The sequence below is a fragment of the Salmo salar genome, chromosome 21 (assembly GCF_965601325.2).
Source record: "Salmo salar chromosome 21, fSalSal1, whole genome shotgun sequence".
Classification (NCBI taxonomy): domain Eukaryota; kingdom Metazoa; phylum Chordata; class Actinopteri; order Salmoniformes; family Salmonidae; genus Salmo; species Salmo salar.
In genome coordinates, this window is record NC_138311.1 from 52,037,667 (window position 1) to 52,058,900 (window position 21,234).

Sequence of the window (21,234 nt, forward strand, 5' to 3'; positions counted from 1 at the left end):
GGCCTCCCCGGCTAGAGCAATCATCACCACCACGAGACCGCCATCACTGCCGGTCCTCCCCGAGTCGGCCAGGCTACTCCCCTGAGAGACACTACTCCAGGACCTCCCGGCCTGAGTGTTCACCACCTCCACGGGACCACTGTGACCCACAATATTTAACAGATCTTCATCGCTCCAGACCCCCCCCCGGCTGGAGTCTACGTTGTGTCTGCCATAACGTTGGGAGTGCCACCTCCCCCCGAGGTGATTCAGCCACTCTCCCGACCGACGTCCCTCCAGGCCCCCCAGAGGTGATCCAGCCGCTCTCCCGACCGACGTCCCTCCAGGCCCCCCTGGCCACAGGCACGGGAGCGTCGGGTGCACTTCTGCTCCCCAGAGCATCCTAGCTCCCAAGTATATGAAATCCAGAGAGCACATTCTACAACACCAAGGTCTGCACCCTCCTCAGCCAGCTCCTCGACTAGCCAGAGTTAAGGAGACTACTGCTCCAGATTAGAGTTACAGTTTGGGCCTTCCTGGCAGGTGTAAAGTGACCAAGCATTGAGTGTCCTGCCTCTCAAGTAGGTCCAGTGTATCCTATCTCCATGGTAAGTTTAGAGTTCCCTTCCTTACTTGTAGGGTGAGAGTTCCCCTCCTTCCCATTTCGTTTCCTTCCCAGTACGGTCAGGTTTAGAGTACCCTCCTTTCCCAGTAGACCAAGTATGTCCCAAGCACTAGGTCATTGTTCTCCAGCTGCACCAGGTCATTGGTCTCCAATTGCACTAGGTCATTGGTATCCAGCTGCACTAGGCCACTGGTCTCCAACTGCACTAAGTCACTGGTCTCCAGCTGCACTAGGCCACTGGTCTCCAACTGCACTAGGTCACTGGTCTCCAGCTGCACTAGGTCATTGGTCTCCAGCTGCACTACGTCATTGGTCTCTAGCTGCACGGGGTCATTGGGTCTCTGGCTGCACTAAGTCATTGGTCTCCAGCTGCACTAGGTCACTGGACTCCAGCTGCACAAGGTCATTGGTCTCCGGCTGCACAGGGTCATTGTCTCCTGCTACACTAGGTCATTGGTCTCCAGCTGCACTAGGTCACTGGACTCCAGCTGCACTAGGTCATTGGTCTCCGGCTGCACAGGGTCATTGTCTCCTGCTACACTAGGTCATTGGTCTTAAGCTGCACTAGGTCATTGGTCTCCCGCATTAGTCCATCAGTCCATATCCCAGCTGGGTCATCAGCCTCTTGCCCAACTAGGCTCAAAGGTGCCAGTTTCTCTAGTAGGTCCAGAGCTCTACTATTCTCCATGTCCAGCGTCAGTTCCCTGGCAGGTCCAGAGTCATTCTCCCTGTCAATTTCAGAGTTGTTCTCCCTGTCAGGGTCTGAATCGTTCTCCCTGTCAGGTTCAGAGTTGTTTTCCCTGTCAGGGTCTGAATAGTTCTCCCTGTCAGGTTCAGAGTTGTTTTCCCTGTCAGGGTCTGAATAGTTCTCCCTGTCAGGTTCAGAGTTGTGCTCCCTGTCAGGTCCGGAGTCATTCTCTCTGTCAGGTTCAGAGTTGTTCTCCATGTCAGTTTCAGATTCGTTCTCCCTGTTAGGTTCAGGGTCATTTTCCTTCTAAGGTCTAGAGTCTGATTCCCTGCCAGGTCCAGAGTCAGTTTCACTGTCATGTCAATAATCGGTTTCCCTGTCAGGTCCGGAGATGTTCTCACTGTCAAGCCTAAAGTTATCAGCACTAGGCTCACAGCCTTCAGCCGTTCTAGTTTCATTGTCTCCAGCTCTAGTCGGCTATCAGTCCACTCCTCAAACAGGCTATAGGTTCTCTGCCCCACTAGGTTTGCAGCATCTGCCCTCAGTTGGTCGGCAGCTCCCAGCCTCAGTCAGCAAGCAGTCAGCTCCCTCAGTGTTACATGCCAAACCACCTGCCCTAGTTCTTGGCCCTGGGTCTCCCGTCCTGCTAGACCCGGAGTTATCTGCTCCTCTAGGTGTGCAGTTAGACAGTTCACAGCCCTCAGCCTGCAACCAGTCACCTATACTCACGCTAGACTATACTTTCCCTGCTTGGGTTGGTTTGCAGCCTCCCACCATTTATTTATTTTTATTTTATTTCACCTTTATTTAACCAGGTAGGCAAGTTGAGAACAAGTTCTCATTTACAATTGCGACCTGGCCAAGATAAAGCAAAGCAGTTCGACAACATACAAAAACACAGAGTTACACATGGAGTAAAACAACATACAATCAATGATACAGTAGAAAAAATAAGACTATATACAATGTGAGCAAATGATGTGAGATAAGGGAGGTAAAGGCAAAAAAGGCCATGGTGGCAGAGTAAATAAAGTATAGCAAGTAAAACACTGGAATGGTAGATTTGTTATATGAAGAAAGTTCAAAGTTAAAATATAAATAATATGGTGCAAAGGAGCAAAATAAATAAAATAAATAAAGTAGGGGAAGAGGTAGTAGTTTGGGCTAAATTATAGATGGGCTATGTCCAGGTGCAGTGATCTGGGAGCTGCTCTGATAGCTTGTGCTTACAGCTAGCGCGGGAGATAAGTGTTTCCAGTTTCAGAGATTTTGTAGTTCGTTCCAGTCATTGGCAGCAGAGAACTGGAAGGAGTGACGACCAAAGGAGGAGTTGGCTTTAGGAGTGACCAGAGAGATATACCTGCTGGAGCGCGTGCTACAGGTGGGTGCTGCTATGGTGACCAGTGAGCGGAGATAAGGTGAGACTTTACCTAGCAGGGTCTTGTAGATGACCTGGAGCCAATGTGTTTGGCGACGATTATGAAGCGAAGGCCAGCCAACGAGAGCGTACAGGTCGCAGTGGTGGGTAGTATATGGGGCTTTGGTGACAAAACGGATGGCACTGTGATAGACTGCATCCAGCTTGTTGAGTAGGGTATTGGAGGCTATTTTGTAAATGACATCGCCGAAGTCGAGGATTGGTACCATGCCATTGGTACCATACCATGCTAGCAGTCCTCAGATTTAGTAGTGGGTTCCAAGTTCCCTGCCCTGTTAGGCCCTCAGCTCCCTGATCTGGGGAAACCACCGTTCCCTGATCCGTGGAGCCTGTTGTCTCTAGTTCTGGGACTTCTCCCACCTCCTGCCTTTGACGGCCCTCAGCCCTTCTCACGTGAGAGACCACTTGACCTCGTCTCTGGGGCCCAGCCACCCACATCCTCCAGATCCCTGATGATCCATGCCCAGGGGTTCCAACTTGCTTCACCATGGGAGTCATCACTTTCAGCCGTGGTGAAAGAGTCACCAGCCTCAGCCAGTGAGCTGCCAATGACAGTTGTAGCCCGCATGCTACATTCCTCTGTTGCAGTAGGCTATCCACCTGCTTCAGTCATGGTCAGCCTTTGGCGTTGCACTCAGCGTCTAAGGATGGGGCCCAGCAGCCCTGTACCAGCTGAGTTAGAGGGCCCTCTCCCACCCGCATGGCATTCTATGAAGCGGCCTTGGACTGTCTCCGAGTATATATGTACCTCCCTCGCAGGGCGGCCCCTAAGCCATGCCTTTTCTGCAGGGTAGGATAACAATAAGCTTCACCTTGAGGCCTGTGGCTTTTCAGAGACTTTGGCCCTGTAAATAATGTGGCCCCTATTGGAGACTGTGCCATTTAGGTTAGAGGCCTTTTTGTGGATGTTAATATTTTCCTAAGAAATATTGGAGCTTCTGTAAAAAGGCTGTCGTGCTCCTCTCCTCTCTACCTAACTTCCCTCACAGTCCCTTCAGTTTCTCTTAAGTCCTGTTAGATTGGTTGCTCAGGGTACCTAAGTTATCCCTCACCAATCTCAGCCCTGACATTCCCAACCAATCAGGGCACTTGGAAATGCGCATCTGGACACTGCACCTGCCCGCTCAGGTCAGAGTGTTATCATCGTCCGAAGGGAGAAGACACACATTTCTGAGGACTTTTATTGTCGACAGTAATACGAATATCGGAATTTTACACCAAAACAGCCACACTGTTGTAATAGTGTGATGTGTAACTTCCGACACACTCTATTGTTAGTAAAGTAATGTTTTTCGTTCGAAAATGCTAACATTCACGTTTGTTTGCAGTGACATGTCTACCAAAACCAAAGTGTGGATTGCAGTCACTTATTTGAGCAGTTCATAGACTGCTTCAAGGTTAAGGAGACCAATATGTAAATACATAACTTGCTGAACATTACAGTTAAAGGATTAGCACGTTTAAAGGCCCAGTAAGAGTGCAGCCAAACAAAGCAACGTTTGAAAATAGTCTGCGGTTAAAAGACTGAAGCAATGGAAACATTTAAAGGTTTGGATATACAGTACATGTATCATTTCTACCTGAAAATACCTCTACATTTCAATCACATATCACTTCGGTGACCATCAACACTGGGGCCCCACAAGGGTTCGTGCTCAACCCCCTCCTGTACTCCATGTTTACCCATGACTGCGTGGCCATGCACGCCTCCAACTCAATCATCAAGTTTGCAGACGACACAACAGTAGTGGGCTTGATTAACAACAACGACGAGACAGCCTACAGGGAGGGAGGTGAGGGTACTCGGAGTGTGGTATCAGGAAAACAACCTCTCACTCAATGTCAACATAACAACGGAGATGATCGTGGACTTCAAGAAACAGCAGAGGGAGCACCACCCCTATCCACATCAAAGGGACAGCAGTGGAGAAGGTGGAAAAGTTTTAATTTCCTCGGTGTACACATCACAGACAAACTGAAATGGTCCACCCACACAGACCGTGTGGTGAAGAATACGCAACAGCTCCTTCAACCTCAGGGGGCTGAAGAAATTTGTCTTGTCACCCAAAACCACGACAAACTTTTACAGATGCACAATCGAGAGCATCCTGTCGGGATGTATCACAGCCTGGTACGGCAACTGCACCGCCCTTAACCGCAATCTCTCTTGAGATGGTGGTGCGGTCTGCACAACGCATCACCGGGGGAAAACTACCTGCCCTCCATGACACCTAAATCACCCGATGTCACAGGAAGGCCAAAAAGATCATCAAGGAAAACAACCACCTGAGCCACTGCCTGTTCACCCCGCTATCATCCAGAAGGCGAGGTCAGAGCAGGTTCATCAACGCTGGGACCGAGAGACTGAAAAACAGCTTCTATCTCAAGGCCATCAGACTGTTAAACAGCAATCATTAACTCAGAGAGGCTGCTGCCTACATTGGGACCTAATCATTGGCCACTTTAATAAATGGATCACTAGTCACTTTAAACAATACCACTTTAAATAATGCCACTTTAGTAATGTTTACATATCTTACATTACTCATATCATATGAACGTACTGTATTTTATACCATCTGTTGCACCTTGCTTATGCCGCTCGGCCATCGCTCATCCATATATTTATATGTTCATATTCTCATTCACCCTTTAGATTTGTGTATTTTGTAGTTGTTGGGGAATTGCTAGATTACTTGTTAGATAATACTGCATTGTCAGAACTATAAGCTCAAGCATTTCACTACACTAACATCTGCTAACTATGTGTATGTGACCAATACAATTTGATTTTCAATTTGATTTGATTTGAGTTGTAATGAAGGAATAAAAATCCACCAGTGAAAAACTGTCCAGCTGTTGTGTGTAGGGTACATCTTCCTGTTTTATGATTAGTTTGTGTTTGTGAGGTTGACAACATGAGCTAAATATTTGCAATTCAACACTTCCTCACGTCTTTGCAAATAGTATTTGTGAATTAAATGTTTGATATATTTCCTTAACCTCTTACATCTAGACGTTCCGCTAGCGGAACACCTGCTCCAATATCCAATGATGGGCGTGGCGCGAAATACAAAGTCCTCGAAAAACCGAAAACTTCCATTTTTCAAACATATGACTATTTTACACCATTTTAAAGACAAGACTCTCCTTTATCTAACCACACGATTTCAAAAAGGCTTTACAGCGAAAGCAAAACATTAGATTATGTCAGCAGAGTACCCAGCCAGAAATAATCAGACACCCATTTTTCAAGCTAGCATATAATGTCACAAAAACCAAAACCACAGCTAAATGCAGCACTAACCTTTGATGATCTACATCAGATGACACTCCTAGGACATTGTGTTATACAATACATGCATGTTTTGTTCAATCAAGTTCATATTTATATCAAAAAACTGCTTTTTACATTAGCATGTGACGTTCAGAACTAGCATACCCACCGAAACTTCCGGTGAATTTACTAAATTACTCACGATAAACGTTCACAAAAAACATAACAATTATTTTAAGAATTATAGATACAGAACTCCTTTATTCAATCGCTATGTCCGATTTTAAAATAGCTTTTCGGTGAAAGCACATTTTGCAATATTCTGAGCAGATAGCTCGCCATCACGGGCTAGCTATTTAGACACCCACCAAGTTTAGCCCTCACCAAAGTCAGATTTACTATAAGAAAAATTGGATTACCTTTGCTGTTCTTCGTCAGAATGCACTCCCGGGACTTCTACTTCAATAACAAATGTTGGTTTGGTTTCAAATAATCCATAGTTATATCCAAATAGCGGCGTTTTGTTGTGCGTTCAAGACACTATCCGAAGGGTGACGCGCCCGACGCTTTCCTGACAAAAAATGTCAAAATATTCCATTACCGTACTTCGAAGCATGTCAACCAGTGTTTAAAATCAATTTTTATGCGATTTTTCTCGTAAAAAAGCGATAATATTCCGACCAGGAGTCGTTGTTTTCGTTCAAAGACTGAAAATAAAAAGATGGTGTCAGCTCGTGCACGCGCCTCCAGTCTCATTGTTCTCTGATCGACCACTATCCAAATGCGCTACTGTTTTTCAGCCAGGGGCTCCAAAGGCATCATTCACCGTTTTGCCGCCTGCTGAGAGCCTATGGGAGCCGTAGGAAGTGTCACGTTACAGCAGAGATTCTCAGTTTTCAATAAAGAGAGTGTAGAAGGCAAAGAAATGGTCAGAGAGGGCACTTCCTGTAAGGAATCTTCTCAGGTTTTGGCCTGCCAAATGAGTTCTGTTATACTCACAGACACCATTCAAACAGTTTTAGAGTGTTTTAGAGTGTTGGAGTGTTTTCTATCCAAAGCTAATAATCATATCCATATTCTAGTTTCTGGGCAGGAGTAATAATCAGATTAAATCGGGTACGTTTTTTATCCGGCCGTGAAAATACTGCCCCCTATCCATAACAGGTTAATAAATGGATCACTAGTCACTTTAAACAATACCACTTTAAATAATGCCACTTCAGTAATGTTTACATATCTTACATTACTCATATAATATGAACGTACTGCATTTTATACCATCTATTGCACGCTGTTTATGCCGCTCGGCCATCGCTCATCCATATATTTATATGTACATATTCTCATTCACCCCTTTAGATTTGTGTATTATGTAGTTGTTGGGGAATTGCTAGATTACTTGTTAGATATTACTGCACTGTCGGAGCTATATGCTCAAGCATTTCACTACACTCGCATTAACATCTGCTAACCATGTGTATGTGACCAATACAATTTGGTTTTAAATTTGATTTGATTTGAGTTGCAATGAAGGAATAAAAATCCACTAGTGAAAAACTGTCCAGATGTTGTTTGTAGGCTACATCTTCCTGTTCTATGATTAGTTTGTGTTTGTGAGGTTGACAACATGAGTTAAATATTTGCAATTCAACACTTCCTCACGTCTTTGCAAGTAGTATCTGTGAATTAAATGTTAGATATATTTCCTTAAACATCCTGTGTTGTGTGCTTTTTCTTTTACCATTGTCACGCCTGCTACTGCTCCCTCCACAATCGGCACTGGTGGTCTACTAACCACTGGTCCTGGCAACCATCATTGCGCACACCTGCAGCCCATCATTACGCACAGCTGGACTTCATCACCACCCTGACTACTCTCCCTTTATATAGCAATCAGTAGCCTCAGTCATCAGGCAGTATTGGTTTTCTTCATGTTCAGTATGCTTCTCCTGTTTTGTTTATCTGCTTTTTCTCATCATCAAACTTACCTTCTCCACCTGCTTCCTGACTCCTAGCAAATACGTTACAGAATACTGCCTCAGAAAATATGGAAGCAGCAGAAGATAACAGCATCTTCCAGAAGGTCAAGGAACAGGGTCTTCTACTCCACCAACACCACCAGCTGGCAGTACTGGGTACGACCTTTAAGGAGGTCCTCCACGATCTCCACCGCCTGGACACCACCAGCTGGCTCTGCTGGGTATGGCCATGGAGGAGGTCCTCCGCGTTCTCCACCGCCTCGACACCACCAGCAAGGTTCTCCAAACCTCTGATGTAGGGCCTCCTACCACGGGTCGTCACAGGGAGACAGTCCCGCAGCCGTCCCCAGCCGTCCACCCAGGTCAGTGATGCTCGACTGTCCCTTCCGGAGAAGTATGACGGCACTACATGGCTTCCTACTCCAGTGCTCCCTCTATTTCGCCTATCAGATGGGAGCCCCCACCACCGAGTGTTCCAAGGTTGCCACGGTCATTTCCCTGCTGACCGGTCGGTCGTTGGAATTGGTTACGTCCATCTGGGAGAGAGGAGAGGATGAGCTGGGGTCCTATGAGAAGTTCATGGTTCTATTCAGGGCGGTCTTCGACCATCCTCCAGAGGGCAGGATGGAGGTGAGAGACTTTTCCAACTTTTCCAACTGAGGATTAGGCCCTCACCTTTCGGAGTGTGGCAGCCTCCAGCGGATGGAATGAGCCGGCGCTCTGCACTCTATTCCGCAGTGGACTGCACAAAGAGGTCCAGACGGAGTTGGCATGTTGGGATGACAACATATCCTTGGACGCTCTCATCCCGATGGCCATCCGGCTGGATAACCTTCTTCGGGAGCACCGGTGTCCACCTCATCACTCGCTTACCTCCTTTGGCTGTCTGAGGTAGAGTCTGAACCCATGGAGGAAGGGGGCACACACCTCTCCGTGGCAGAGCGGCATCGCCGGAGACAGCTGGTGCCCTGTCCCTATTGCGGCCAGGAGGAGCACCAGCTTCAGTGGTGTCTGGTGTGTCCCACCCCGGGGTCAAGTAGAGCAGATTGGTGGCCCCGTGACCTTCCGTCTCCCAGGGTAGGCGTGAGTATTCCATTATCATCGTTTTCCACCAAACCCTTTCTGATTCCCATTTCACTGGCTGGCTGTCACTCAAATGTTGTCTCTACATCTCTAGTGGACTCCAGTGCGGCAGAGAACTTCATCGACCAGGCCCTTACCTCTTCATCGACCAGGCCCTCACCTCCTCCCTGAACTTAACTTCATACCCGCTATCCTCTCCTTTTCCTGTCCAAGCCCTGGATAAACGACCGTTGGGATCCAGCACAGTTACGCACATCACAGCAACACTCACCCTCACCATGGGACCCACGCACCAGGAAAGCCTTCCCTTCCTCAACATCACCGCACCCGTACACAAAGTCATCCTAGGCTTCCCTTGGCTTTGGGCTGCAGACCTTCGCTGAAGGCTCTGGGCCGTAGACCTCTGCTGAAGGCTCTGGGCCGTAGACCTCTGCTGAAGGCTCTGGGCCATAGACCTCCGCTGAAGGCTCTGGGCTGAGGAGCGTCGCTGGAGGCTCCGGGCTGAGGAGCGTTGTTGGAGGCTCCGGACTGGAGAGCGTCGCTGGAGGCTCCGGGCTGAGGAGCGTCGCTGGCGGCTCCAAGCTGAGGAGCGTCGCCGGAGGCTCCAGACTGAGAAGTGTCGCTGGAGGCTCAGGAAGGAACAGCGTCGCCGGAGGCTCCGGACTAGGAGGCGTCATCATCGGTTCCGGACTTATGACCGTTGCTACTGACTCTGTGCCATGGATTCTTTCAATAGGTTTCTCGCCTAGGATCATCCTTACGGGCATCGGACTATCGACTATCACTGGAGGCTTTTTACGAGGAGCAGGAATCGGTCTCACCGGACTGGGGAGACGCACTAAGGGCCGAGTGCTCACAGCAGGCCCTGGCTGTGCCGGGTTATGAATGCGCACTGGAGGGTGAGTGTGAGGAGCAGGAATCGGTCTCACCGGACTGGGGAGACACACTACGAGCCAAGTGCTCACAGCAGGCACTGGCCGTACCGGGTTATGGACGCGCACTAGAGGAAGAGTGCGAGGAACAGGCACGGGATATACTGTGCTACGGAGGCGCACTGGAGAGAGAGTGCGAGAGGCAGGCACATGCTCGCTACAAAAAGCACAAGTAGTTGACTTCAGGCCTCAACCCTTGCCCAGCCAAACTACTCGTGTACACCCCCAACAAAAATGTTGGGGTGCTGCCTCCCGTTTCTTCCAGGTATCTGGCCCCAAGTCCAGGTTCTCCTTTCCCACCATTCTTCCACTGACCAGGTGTCCATATCTACCCGGGCGGGCCGCTTGATACAATCATGGTGGGTGGTTCTGAAATAAGGGTCGTCTAAAGGGGACCAAAATGCGGCGTGTGAAGTGCTCATAATTACTTTTAATGAAAACAGTTTGCAAAATAACAAAAATGACCAACAACAGTCCCGTCAGGTACAAACAACGAAACGGAAAACAACCACCCACAAAACCCCATGAAAAACAGGCTGCCTAAGTATGGCTTCCAATCAGAGACAACGGAAAACACCTGCCTCTGATTGGAAACCATACCGGCACCAACATAGAAAATACAACATAGAACGACAATCTAGACAACCCACATAGAAAACAGAAAACCCAAAATACATAGACAAAAAAAACCCGCGTCACGCCCTGACCAATCTACTATGGAAAAATGACCTCATACTAAGGTCAGAACGTGACAAGTCCATTTCGACACCTTAAATGTCTTCTAATTGTGAGAAATTGCACAGGTCACTCAAAACATTGATTCATTATTTAAAAAGAACAAATAGCTCTCGCTTTAGATTAGGGACTGCAAAAATATTTGATTAGTAAATGGTTTACATTAATAAAAATGTAAATGCCTTACAACAGGTTAATTAAGGAAAATTATTATAACGTGTTACAGAATTAGGTGATAAATATTAATGCCCCAAAAGTGACATTCACACAATCACAGAATTTTGTGCAAGGTATGTTTACTTTTACAATACAGTAGTTAGACTTGTATTATAGATGGTCCTTGTGTCCAGGGTCTGGGGGCTACCGTTGAAGCTGTTGAGGAGGGCTAACTTGATTAAATGGTTAATCATGAATTATTTCTAGAGTTCACATTTTTTTGTAAAATGTTCTTTTGCAAGTGGTTTTGAGATGATTGATTCAACTAAATGAAATGGAAACTACATTTATATCACACCCTGATCTGTGTCACCTGTCCTTGTAATTGTCTCCCCCCCCTCCAGGTGTCACTGATTTCCCCCAGCGTATTGATCCCTGTGTTTCCTGTCTCTCTGTGCCAGTTCGTCTTGTATGTTTCCAAGTCAACCAGTGTTTTTCCCGTTCTCCTGCTTTTTGCATTTCTCCTTTTTTCTAGTCCTCCCGGTTTTGACCCTTGCCTGTTCTGGACTGTGTACCCACCTGCCTGACCATTCTGCCTGCCTTGACCACGAGCCTGTCTGCCACTCTTTACCTCTTGGACTCTGATCTGGTTTTGACCTTTTGTCTGTCCACAACTATTTTCTGGCCTACTCCTTTTGGATTAATAAACATTGTAAGACTCCAACCATCTGCCTCCTGTGTCTGCATCTGGGTCTCGCCTTGTGTCATGATAATTTAGTCTTTTTTTGTTTAAATCAGAGAAAACAACACACCATAAAAGGAAAACAACATTAAGAGGTGATTGGGTCAGAATACAGTGTGGTTGTTCTGATGTCTGACAAAAAGTATTTGTCCCCATGATGTAACTGAGACAAAGTGTCCCTCAACTTGAAGAAGTATGGTTCATAATTCAGTTCATATGGACATTTCTAAACGTCTATGGAAGGTTCATATGAAACGGTACTATTCATTTTGACTGCATATGCTATAGTGCATACCCCATACTGCCCTACAAAGGCAAAACACAGTAAATATGTAATTTATTTTACTGCAAAATCTGACTTTTTCTGTCTACACAGACATCACTTTCTGATACTGCATTATATATTCTGATTCACTGGTTTGTTCTTGTCTCAGGAAACAAATACCACATTAATCAGATAATATACTTGGCCGTTACAACAGATCAAATTCGTAGATACTGTATTTTGGCTTTGTAGGTCAGCATAAACTTATGCCATTTCATCAACTTCCCTACTGACAACTTTCCTACACACTGACTAGCTGACATGTGGCGTGCCGTCATGTCTCCTGAGGTTGTGGAATATGTTCCTAACTGAGCACTGACATCACCCAAACCAGTTAGTCTGCACAGTTATCCTATTTCCCATGTAAATAGCCTTTGAGTGACCAAAACATAACCCACACTATATTTTCCCCATTAAAACACTTAGTTGAGAAAATGTATCTTTTCTCTCATTTATTTAACATTTTTAATTGAACCTTTATTTAACTAGGCAAGTCAGTTAAGAACAAATTATTATGGACAATGACGGCCAACCCGTGGAACCCAACAAATGAAATAGGTGAAAACAATCTCATCTCTGACTATCAGTAAGGCTGAAGGACAGGCAGGTGGGCAAAACAACATCCAATCCTGTCATACATTACATCATGCTTTCACCAATGATTTGTTTATCTAACCGTTTGTTCATTTCTGTGCTCACGTGTGTGTGTGTGTGCAGAGAGACACTGGGGAGGGGAGTTTCTGTCTGTAACTCAGGGATAAATAGAGAGGCAGAGCTCAGAGTTTGTCAGAAGGCGGACCTGACAGGGTCACACACAGGACCAAGCATGAGAAGGACCTCAGCATTTTGATTTTAATAACAAATGGAGAAACATGAAGATGTTCAATACTGTTTTCAAGACGGAAACTCTTCTTGCAGAAAGGCTTTGCTATCAACATCTATCTACATAACACTGTACATCTTCTTCTCATTGATTTCAGCATTAACAGTATTTTTGAACGTACTGGTGATCATCTCCATCTCTCACTTCAAGCAGCTCCACACTCCAACCAACCTGCTCATCCTCTCTCTGGCTGTGTCAGATCTCCTGGTGGGACTGATTGTAATACCAGTAATGACTGTAGCAGCAATGGAATCATGCTGGGGTTTTGGGGAATATTTCTGTGCGTTTCATTTCTACATCTCTTTTTTATGTACTTCTTTATCGCTTGGCAATTTGGTCTTGATATCTATTGACCGCTATATTGCTGTGTGTGATCCCTTATTGTACCACTCTAGAATAACAATAACAGGAATTATGTGTTGTATATCCATCACCTGGTGTTGTTGTATCATATACGATGCTGTTATTTTAAAAAACTTTGTAAATGTACAGGTACCCAGTAGGTGTTTGACAGAATGTTTTATTGTTGAAGGAATAACCTGGGGTAATATCATTGACCTTGTTATTACAATGGTTGTCCCATGCTCTATTATTATAACACTTTATATGAAAATCTTTGTGGTGGCCAGATCACAGGCCAGAAAGGTATTTTCAAAAGAGGCTGCCGGTGTGTCTGGTGTTAAAACTGTACAGGCAAATAAGTCTGAGAGAAAAGCAGCAAAAACTCTTTCTATTGTTGTTTTCAACTATTTCATTTGTTGGATTTCAACTATATTTATTAACTTTTTCTTTTCTTTTTTAACTGACAATTCCTTATCATATTTCATCATTTTTCTGCCACTTGTTAATTCCTTAATTAATCCAATAATTTATGCTTTCTTTTATCCATGGTTCAAAGTCACAGCTAAACTTTTATTAACTTTGAAGATAAGACGTTCATAGTTCCTATAATTGTATTCCCTAGGTTGGCAAACATAGGTTTGATTAAAAAAAATTATACAATTGTTGTAAGTATTTATTTCATGTAGCAATACATTGACATTACTTACCTCAGTGTTGTCATGATAGATGCATGTGGTGTTGATTCAGAATGATTTGTCTGGATTGGAATGGAATGACTTGGAGAGGCATAAGAAGGCATAAGCTTGTTTTATAAAATACATTGTTGTCATTATGGATTGTGTACTCCAAATACCTAAGGCTGTGGTTGTTCCGTGTTACTTAATGATAAATAGTAAGTATTCTAATAGTCCATTCCGAGGACGTCATGAGTCATTCTATATGTTGTTTAACATCTCCCTCTAGAGGCTCAATTGTGACACAACGTCTTCATCAAGTGTAGTAAAGCTGAAATGTACTATACTGCATGTCAGATGACGTCCAAGTCTATCTCAATGGTGTATTGTGTAAGTAGTTGATGGAAAAATGTAAGAATAAGCAATTATGTGTAACACTTTATAATAACATTCAGTAATAAACCATTTGTAAGGCATTTACAGTTTGCTCACCATTTAATATTAAGCCCACATTTGTGAAATGTTATTCAGCTAGGTATTCTGACATTTATAAATAACTACTATAGTAAATACATTAATTATTCAACACAACAGTGCAGGAGACCACAGTAGACACTTCAACCTCAACATACTGGTTATGAACACTACCACTACTCTCACTACCACTACTCTCACTACTACTACTCTCACAACCACTACTCTCACTACCACTACTCTCACTACCACTACTCTCACTACATCACTGCTGCCAGGTCAGGGGTCACACCAGAGCAGCTCTCAGAAGCTTAGTGTGAATGAATATAGAGATTGGGTAACACACAAAATAGTTTAGAATGGATTAGTAAATAGTTTATTCAAAATGTTTCATTACTTCCATATTTATTTTGTAAGCTAGTTATTCACACATATATAAACAACTTTTATAGTCTGTAATAATGACTCAGAAGATCACTCATAAGATGTTTAATAAATGTCTTTATAAACCATTTACTGATCATTAGGGGAGGCAGGGTAGCCTAGTGGTTAGAGTGTTGGACTAGCAACCGCAAGGTTGCAAGTTCGCATCCCCGAGCTGTCAAGGTACAAATCTGACGTTCTGCCTCTGATCAATGCAGTTAACCCACTGTTCCTAGGCTGTCATTGAAAATAAGAATTTGTTCTTAACTGACTTGCATAGTTAATTAAAGGTTAAATAAAACACTAATAAAGTAGTTTTGCAGTCCTTAATCTAAAGTGAAGACTATTCATACTTTCTTAATACTTTATAAACAGTGACCAGTGTAATTTATCACAAAAAAATTGACATGCTGTTGGTAGATATTCCAGCAGTACCTGATGCTCCTTAAGTTCTCAAAATGACCTAGAACATTTCAATGCTTAAACAACAAGCACACAACACAGAGGATGTTTGTCACAACTTCCACCGAAGTCGGCGCCTCTCCTTGTTCGTTCGGCGATCGATGTCACCTGCTTTCTAGCCATTGCCGCTCCATTTCTCATATTCCATTGGTTTTGACTTGTTCCATTACACACCTGGTTTTCATTCCATAATTACTGCATGTACTTAGTCCTCTGTTTCCCCTCCATGTCTTTGTATGTCATTTCCTGTTTGTGATGTGGATTATTGTCGGTTGCCATGTTCCGTGTTTTTTGCAAGTTATTGTTTTGATATGCTGTATTTTGTGGAATGGAATTAAAGTGCGCCTGTTTACTACACTCTGCTCTCCTGCACCTGACTTCTCCTCCCGTACACACCCTTGACAACGTTAAAGGAAATATAATGAACATTTTATTCCAAAACAGTCACACTGTTGTAGTAGTGTGCTGAAGGAAGTAACGTGTTTTGTCTGAAAATGATAACATTCTTGTTTCTATTTAGTGACTGATTGCAGTCACTCATTAGAAATCAAATGAAATTGTATTGGTCAAAAACATGTGTTTAGCAGATCTTATTGCAGGCGTAGTGAAATGCTTATGCACCTAGTTCCGACAGTGCAGCAATATCTATTACATTTACATTTACATTTAAGTCATTTAGCAGACGCTCTTATCCAGAGCGACTTACAAAATGGTGCATTCACCTTATGATATCCAGTGGAACAACCACTTTACAATAGTGCATCTAAATCTTTTAAGGGGGGGGGGGGGGGTTAGAAGGATTACTTTATCCTATCCTAGGTATTCCTTAAAGAGGTGGGGTTTCAGGTGTCTCCGGAAGGTGGTGATTGACTCCGCTGTCCTGGCGTCGTGAGGGAGCTTGTTCCACCATTGGGGTGCCAGAGCAGCGAACAGTTTTGACTGGGCTGAGCGGGAACTGTGCTTCCTCAGAGGTAGGGGGGCCAGCAGGCCAGTGGTGGATGAACGCAGTGCCCTTGTTTGGGTGTAGGGCCTGATCAGAGCCTGAAGGTATGGAGGTGCCGTTCCCTTCACAGCTCCGTAGGCAATCACCATGGTTTTGTAGCGGATGCGAGCTTCAACTGGAAGCCAGTGGAGAGAGCGGAGGAGCGGGGTGACGTGAGAGAACTTGGGAAGGTTGAACACCAGACGGGCTGCGGCGTTCTGGATGAGTTGTAGGGGTTTAATGGCACAGGCAGGGAGCCCAGCCAACAGCGAGTTGCAGTAATCCAGACGGGAGATGACAAGTGCCTGGATTAGGACCTGCGCCGCTTCCTGTGTGAGGCAGGGTCGTACTCTGCGAATGTTGTAGAGCATGAACCTACAGGATCGGGTCACCGCCTTGATGTTAGTGGAGAACGACAGGGTGTTGTCCAGGATCACGCCAAGGTTCTTAGCACTCTGGGAGGAGGACACAAGGGAGTTGTCAACCGTGATGGCGAGATCATGGAACGGGCAGTCCTTCCCCGGGAGGAAGAGCAGCTCCGTCTTGCCGAGGTTCAGCTTGAGCTGGTGATCCATCATCCACACTGATATGTCTGACAGACATGCAGAGATGCGATTCGCCGCCTGGTTAATCTATCAAGTAATATCTAACAATTTCACAACAAATACCTAATACACACACATCTAAGTAAAGGAATGGAATTAATAATATAAGAAAATATGGATGAACAATGTCAGAGTGGCATAGACTAAGAGCAGTTTATAGACTGGTTACAGGGTAAGGGAACAAATATATAAATACATAATTTAACTGAACATTACGTGTCAAGGTTTACTACCTTAATACACAACAAAATCATTTCAAAATCACATTTTATTGGTCAAATACACATGTTTAGCAGATGTTTTTGCGGGTGTAGGAACAAAAGCATTTCATTATCTCCAATAGTGTAGTAGTATCTAACAATTCACAATAATACACACAAATCAAAAAGTAAAAGAATGGAATTTAAAAATATATACACATTTTAGCACAAGCAATGTCTGAGTGTTATTGACAAAAAATACAGTAGAATACAGTATGTACATATGATATGGTTAAAATAGCATACAAATATTATTCAAGTGACTAGTGTTCCATTATTAAAGTGACCAGTGATTCCATGTCTATGTATATAGGGCAGCATCCTCTAAGGTGCAGGGTTGAGTAACAGGGTGGTAGTCGGCCAGTGATGGCTATTTAACAGTCTGATGGCTTTGAGATGTATTTCAGTCTCTTGATCCCAGCATTGATGCACCTGCACTGACCTCGCCTTCTGGATGATAGCGGGGTGAAAAGGCCGTAGCTCGGGTGGTTGATATCCTTGATGATCTTTTTGGCCTTCCTGTGACATCGGGTACTGTAGGTGTCCTGGAGGGCAGGCAGTGTGCCCCCGGTGATGCATTGGGCAGACCATACCACCCTCTGGAGAGTCCTGTGGTTGTGGGCGGTGCAGTTGCTGTACCAGGTGGTGACACAGCCGGACAGGATGCCCCCAGTTGTCCCCAAAGCACACACATCCCTGGGTCGCTTGTCTTTTCAGTTCGCTGCAGCTAGCGATTGGAATGAGATGCAAAAAACATTCAAACTGAGCAGTTTTATCTTAATCTCTTCATTCAATGACTCAATCATGGACACTCTTACTGACAGTTGTGGCTGCTTTGCATGATATTTTGTTGTCTCTACCTTCTTGCCCTTTGTGCTGTTGTCTGTGCCCAATAATGTTTGTACCATGATTTGCACTGCTACAATGTTGTGCTGCTGCCATGTTGTGTTTCTACCATGTTGTTGTCATGTTGTGTTACTACCATGCTGTGTTGTCATGTGTTGCTGCCATGCTATGTTGTTGTCTTAGGTCTCTCTTTATGTGGTGTAGTGTTGTCTCTCTTGTCGTTGATGTGTGTTTTGTCCTATATATATGTATATACTACCGTTCAAAAGTTTGGGGAAACTCAGAAATGTACTTGTTTTTGAAAGAAAAACATATTTTTTTGTCCATTAAAATGACATAAAATTGATCAGAAATACAGTGTAGTCATTGTTAATGTTGTAAATGACTATTGTAGCTGGAAAGTTCCTCTGTCCAGTTTCTGTGTTCTTTTTCCCATCTTAATCTTTTATTTTTATTGGCCAGTCTGAGATATGGCTTTTTCTTTGCAACTCTGCCTAGAAGCCCAGCATCTCAGAGTCACCTCTTCAATGTTGACGTTGAGACTTGTGTTTTGCAGGTACTATTTAATGAAGCTGCCAGTTGATGACTTGTGAGGCGTCTGTTTCTCAAAGTAGACACTCTAATGTACTTGTCCTCTTGCTCAGTTTTATATTCATACAACTTAGTAGCGGAGAAGGTAAAGTGGGATTTGAAATGGTCGGTGATCTGTTTGTTCACTTGGCTTTTGAAGACTTTAGAAAGGCAGGGCAGGATGGAAATAGTTCTGTAAAAGTTTGGGTCAAGAGTGTCTCCCCCTTTGAAGAGGGGGATGACCGTGGCCGCTTTCCAATCTTTAGGAATCTCAGATGATACGAAAGAGAGGTTGAACAGACTAGAAATAGGGGTTTCAATAATGGCGGCGGCTAATTTTAGGAAGAGAGGGTCCAGATTGTCTATCCCAGCTTATCTTTTGGTATCTTGATTTTGCAGCTCTTTCAGGACATCAGCTGTCTGGATGTTGGTGAAGGAGAAGCGGGGGGGGATTGGGCAAGTTGCTGCGGGGGGTGCAGAGCTGTTGACCGCGGTAGGGGTAGCCAGGTGGAAAGAATGGCCAGCTGTATTCTTGATTATAGTGGATTTATCTGTGGTGACAGTGTTTCCTAGTCTCAGTGCAGTGGGCAGCTGGGAGGAGGTGCTCTTATTCTCCATGGACTTTATTGTGTCCCAAAACTTTTTGGAATTAGTGCTGCAGGATGCAAATTTCTGTTTGAAAAAGCTAGCCTTTGCTTTCCTAACTGACTATGTGTATTGGTTCCTGAAATCCCTGAAAAGTTGCATATCACGGGGACTATTCGAAGCTAGTGCAGTACGCCACAGGATGTTTTTGTGCTGGTCAAGGGCAGTCAAAGTCTGGAGTGAACCAAGGACTATATCTGTTATTAGCTCTAAATGTTTTGAAAGGGGCATGCTTATTTAAGATTGTGAAGAAAGCACTTTTAAAGAACAAGCAGGGATCCTCTACTGACGGGATGAGGTCAATATCCTTCCAGGATACCGGGGCCAGGTCAATTAGAAAGGCAGAAGTGTTTTATGGAGCGTTTGACAGTGATGAGGGGTGGTCGTTTGACCGCGGACCCATAACGGACTCAGGCAATGAGGCAGTGATCGCTGAGATCTTGGTTGAAAACAGCAGAGGTGTATTAAGAGGGCAAGTTGGTCAGGATGATATCTATGAGGGTGCCCATGTTTACAGATTTTGGGTTGTACCTGGTAGGTTCCTTGATAATTTGAGTGGGATTGACGGCATCTAGTTTAAATTGTAGGATGGTGTTAAGCATATACCAATTTAGGTCACCTAGCAGTACGAACTCTGACAATAGACGGGGGGCAATCAATTCACATATGGTGTCCAGGGCACAGCTGGGAGCTGAGGAGGGTCTATAACAAGCGGCAACAGTGAGGGACATATTTCTGGAGAGATGGATCTTTAAAAGTAGAAGCTCAAACTGTTTGGGCATAGACCTGGAGAGTATGACAGAACTCTGCAGGCTATCGCTGCAGTAGATTGCAATTCCACCCCCTTTAGCAGTTCTGTCTTGACGGAAAATGTTGTAATTGGGGATGGAAATTTCAGAATTTTTGGTGGCCTTCCTAAGCCAGTGCTAAAGCAGTGAATAAAGCAAACTTAGTGAGGAGGCTTCTGATGAACCAAGGCTTTTACAGTTGCAGAAGTCAACAAATGAGAGCGCCTGGGGACACATAGGGCCTGGGTTAACCTCTACATCACAAGAGGAACAAAGGAGGAGTAGGATGAGGGTACGGCTAAAGGCTATAAGAACTGGTTGTCTAGTGTTTTGGGAACAGATAATAAAAGGAGCAGATTTCTGGACGTGGTAGGATAGATTCAGGGCATAGTGTATAGACAAGGGTATGGTAGGGTGCGAGTACAGTGGGGGTAAACCTAGGCATTGAGTGAAGATGAGAGAGGTTGCATCTCTGGAGGCGCCAGTTAAGCTAGGTGCAGTCTCCGCATTGTGGGGGGTGGGACAAGGGGACTATCTGAGGCATATTGAACAGGACTAGGGGCTCTGCAGTAAAATAAAACAATGAGAGCTGCCCTAAACAACAGAACACAAGGCATATTGACATTAGAGAAAGGCATAAAGTAATCACAGGTGTTGATTGGGAGAGTTAAGTCAACAACGGGTGAGACAACAACAGGTAAACAGCTAGGACAACAACAACGGGTAAATGGCGATGCATGGGCAGAGAGGGTCAGTTAGCTATACACAGGGCCTGAGTTCGAGGCTGGGGCCGACAGCTAAACAAAATTAAGTACCGTGTTAATGAACAGTCCAGCAGGCATCAGCTGTGTAGTTCGAGTGATCATAGGGTCCAATAAGCAGCAATAGATGAAACGGAGCCGTTCAGTAGTCGATTACTCCGCTAGGCGAGCGGGAGACATGGCGTTCAGGAAGCTAGCAGGCTGGGGCTAGCAGGAGGATCATCACCAACATCCGTGACGCAGAGACCGGTTGAGAGCACATTGGTCGAATTACGTCAGCAGAACAGTAGACCAGTCGTGATATATCTTTCGGGCTCTGTGTCGACAAAGGGTCTAGGCCAATTGGCAAGAGAGGTATTGTAGGTGGTGTACTTCGCATGCTAGCCAGGAGATGGGCCTAGCTCGAGGCAAGCTCGAGGCTAACTAGTGCATGCTTCTGGACAAGGGCATTAGCCACAATAGCAAATAGCTAACTGCGAAAATCCAGTTTAATGGTCCAGAGCTTGCGACAGGAATCCGGTGATGTAGTGGGAAAAAAAGCAGACCGATATGCTCAGGGC

The 21,234-nt window shown here is 44.9% G+C and overlaps 1 protein-coding gene across 1 annotated transcript; it reads left to right on the plus strand.

The window, feature by feature from the left end:
* The first annotated feature begins 12,759 nt into the window (after window positions 1-12,759).
* On the plus strand, window positions 12,760-14,334 carry LOC106582482 (trace amine-associated receptor 13c). The gene has a single exon (XM_014165637.3). It carries the CDS (start codon window positions 12,822-12,824, stop codon window positions 13,782-13,784), a length of 963 nt encoding a protein of 320 aa, XP_014021112.1. The 5' UTR covers window positions 12,760-12,821; the 3' UTR covers window positions 13,785-14,334.
* Window positions 14,335-21,234: the final 6,900 nt, after the last annotated feature.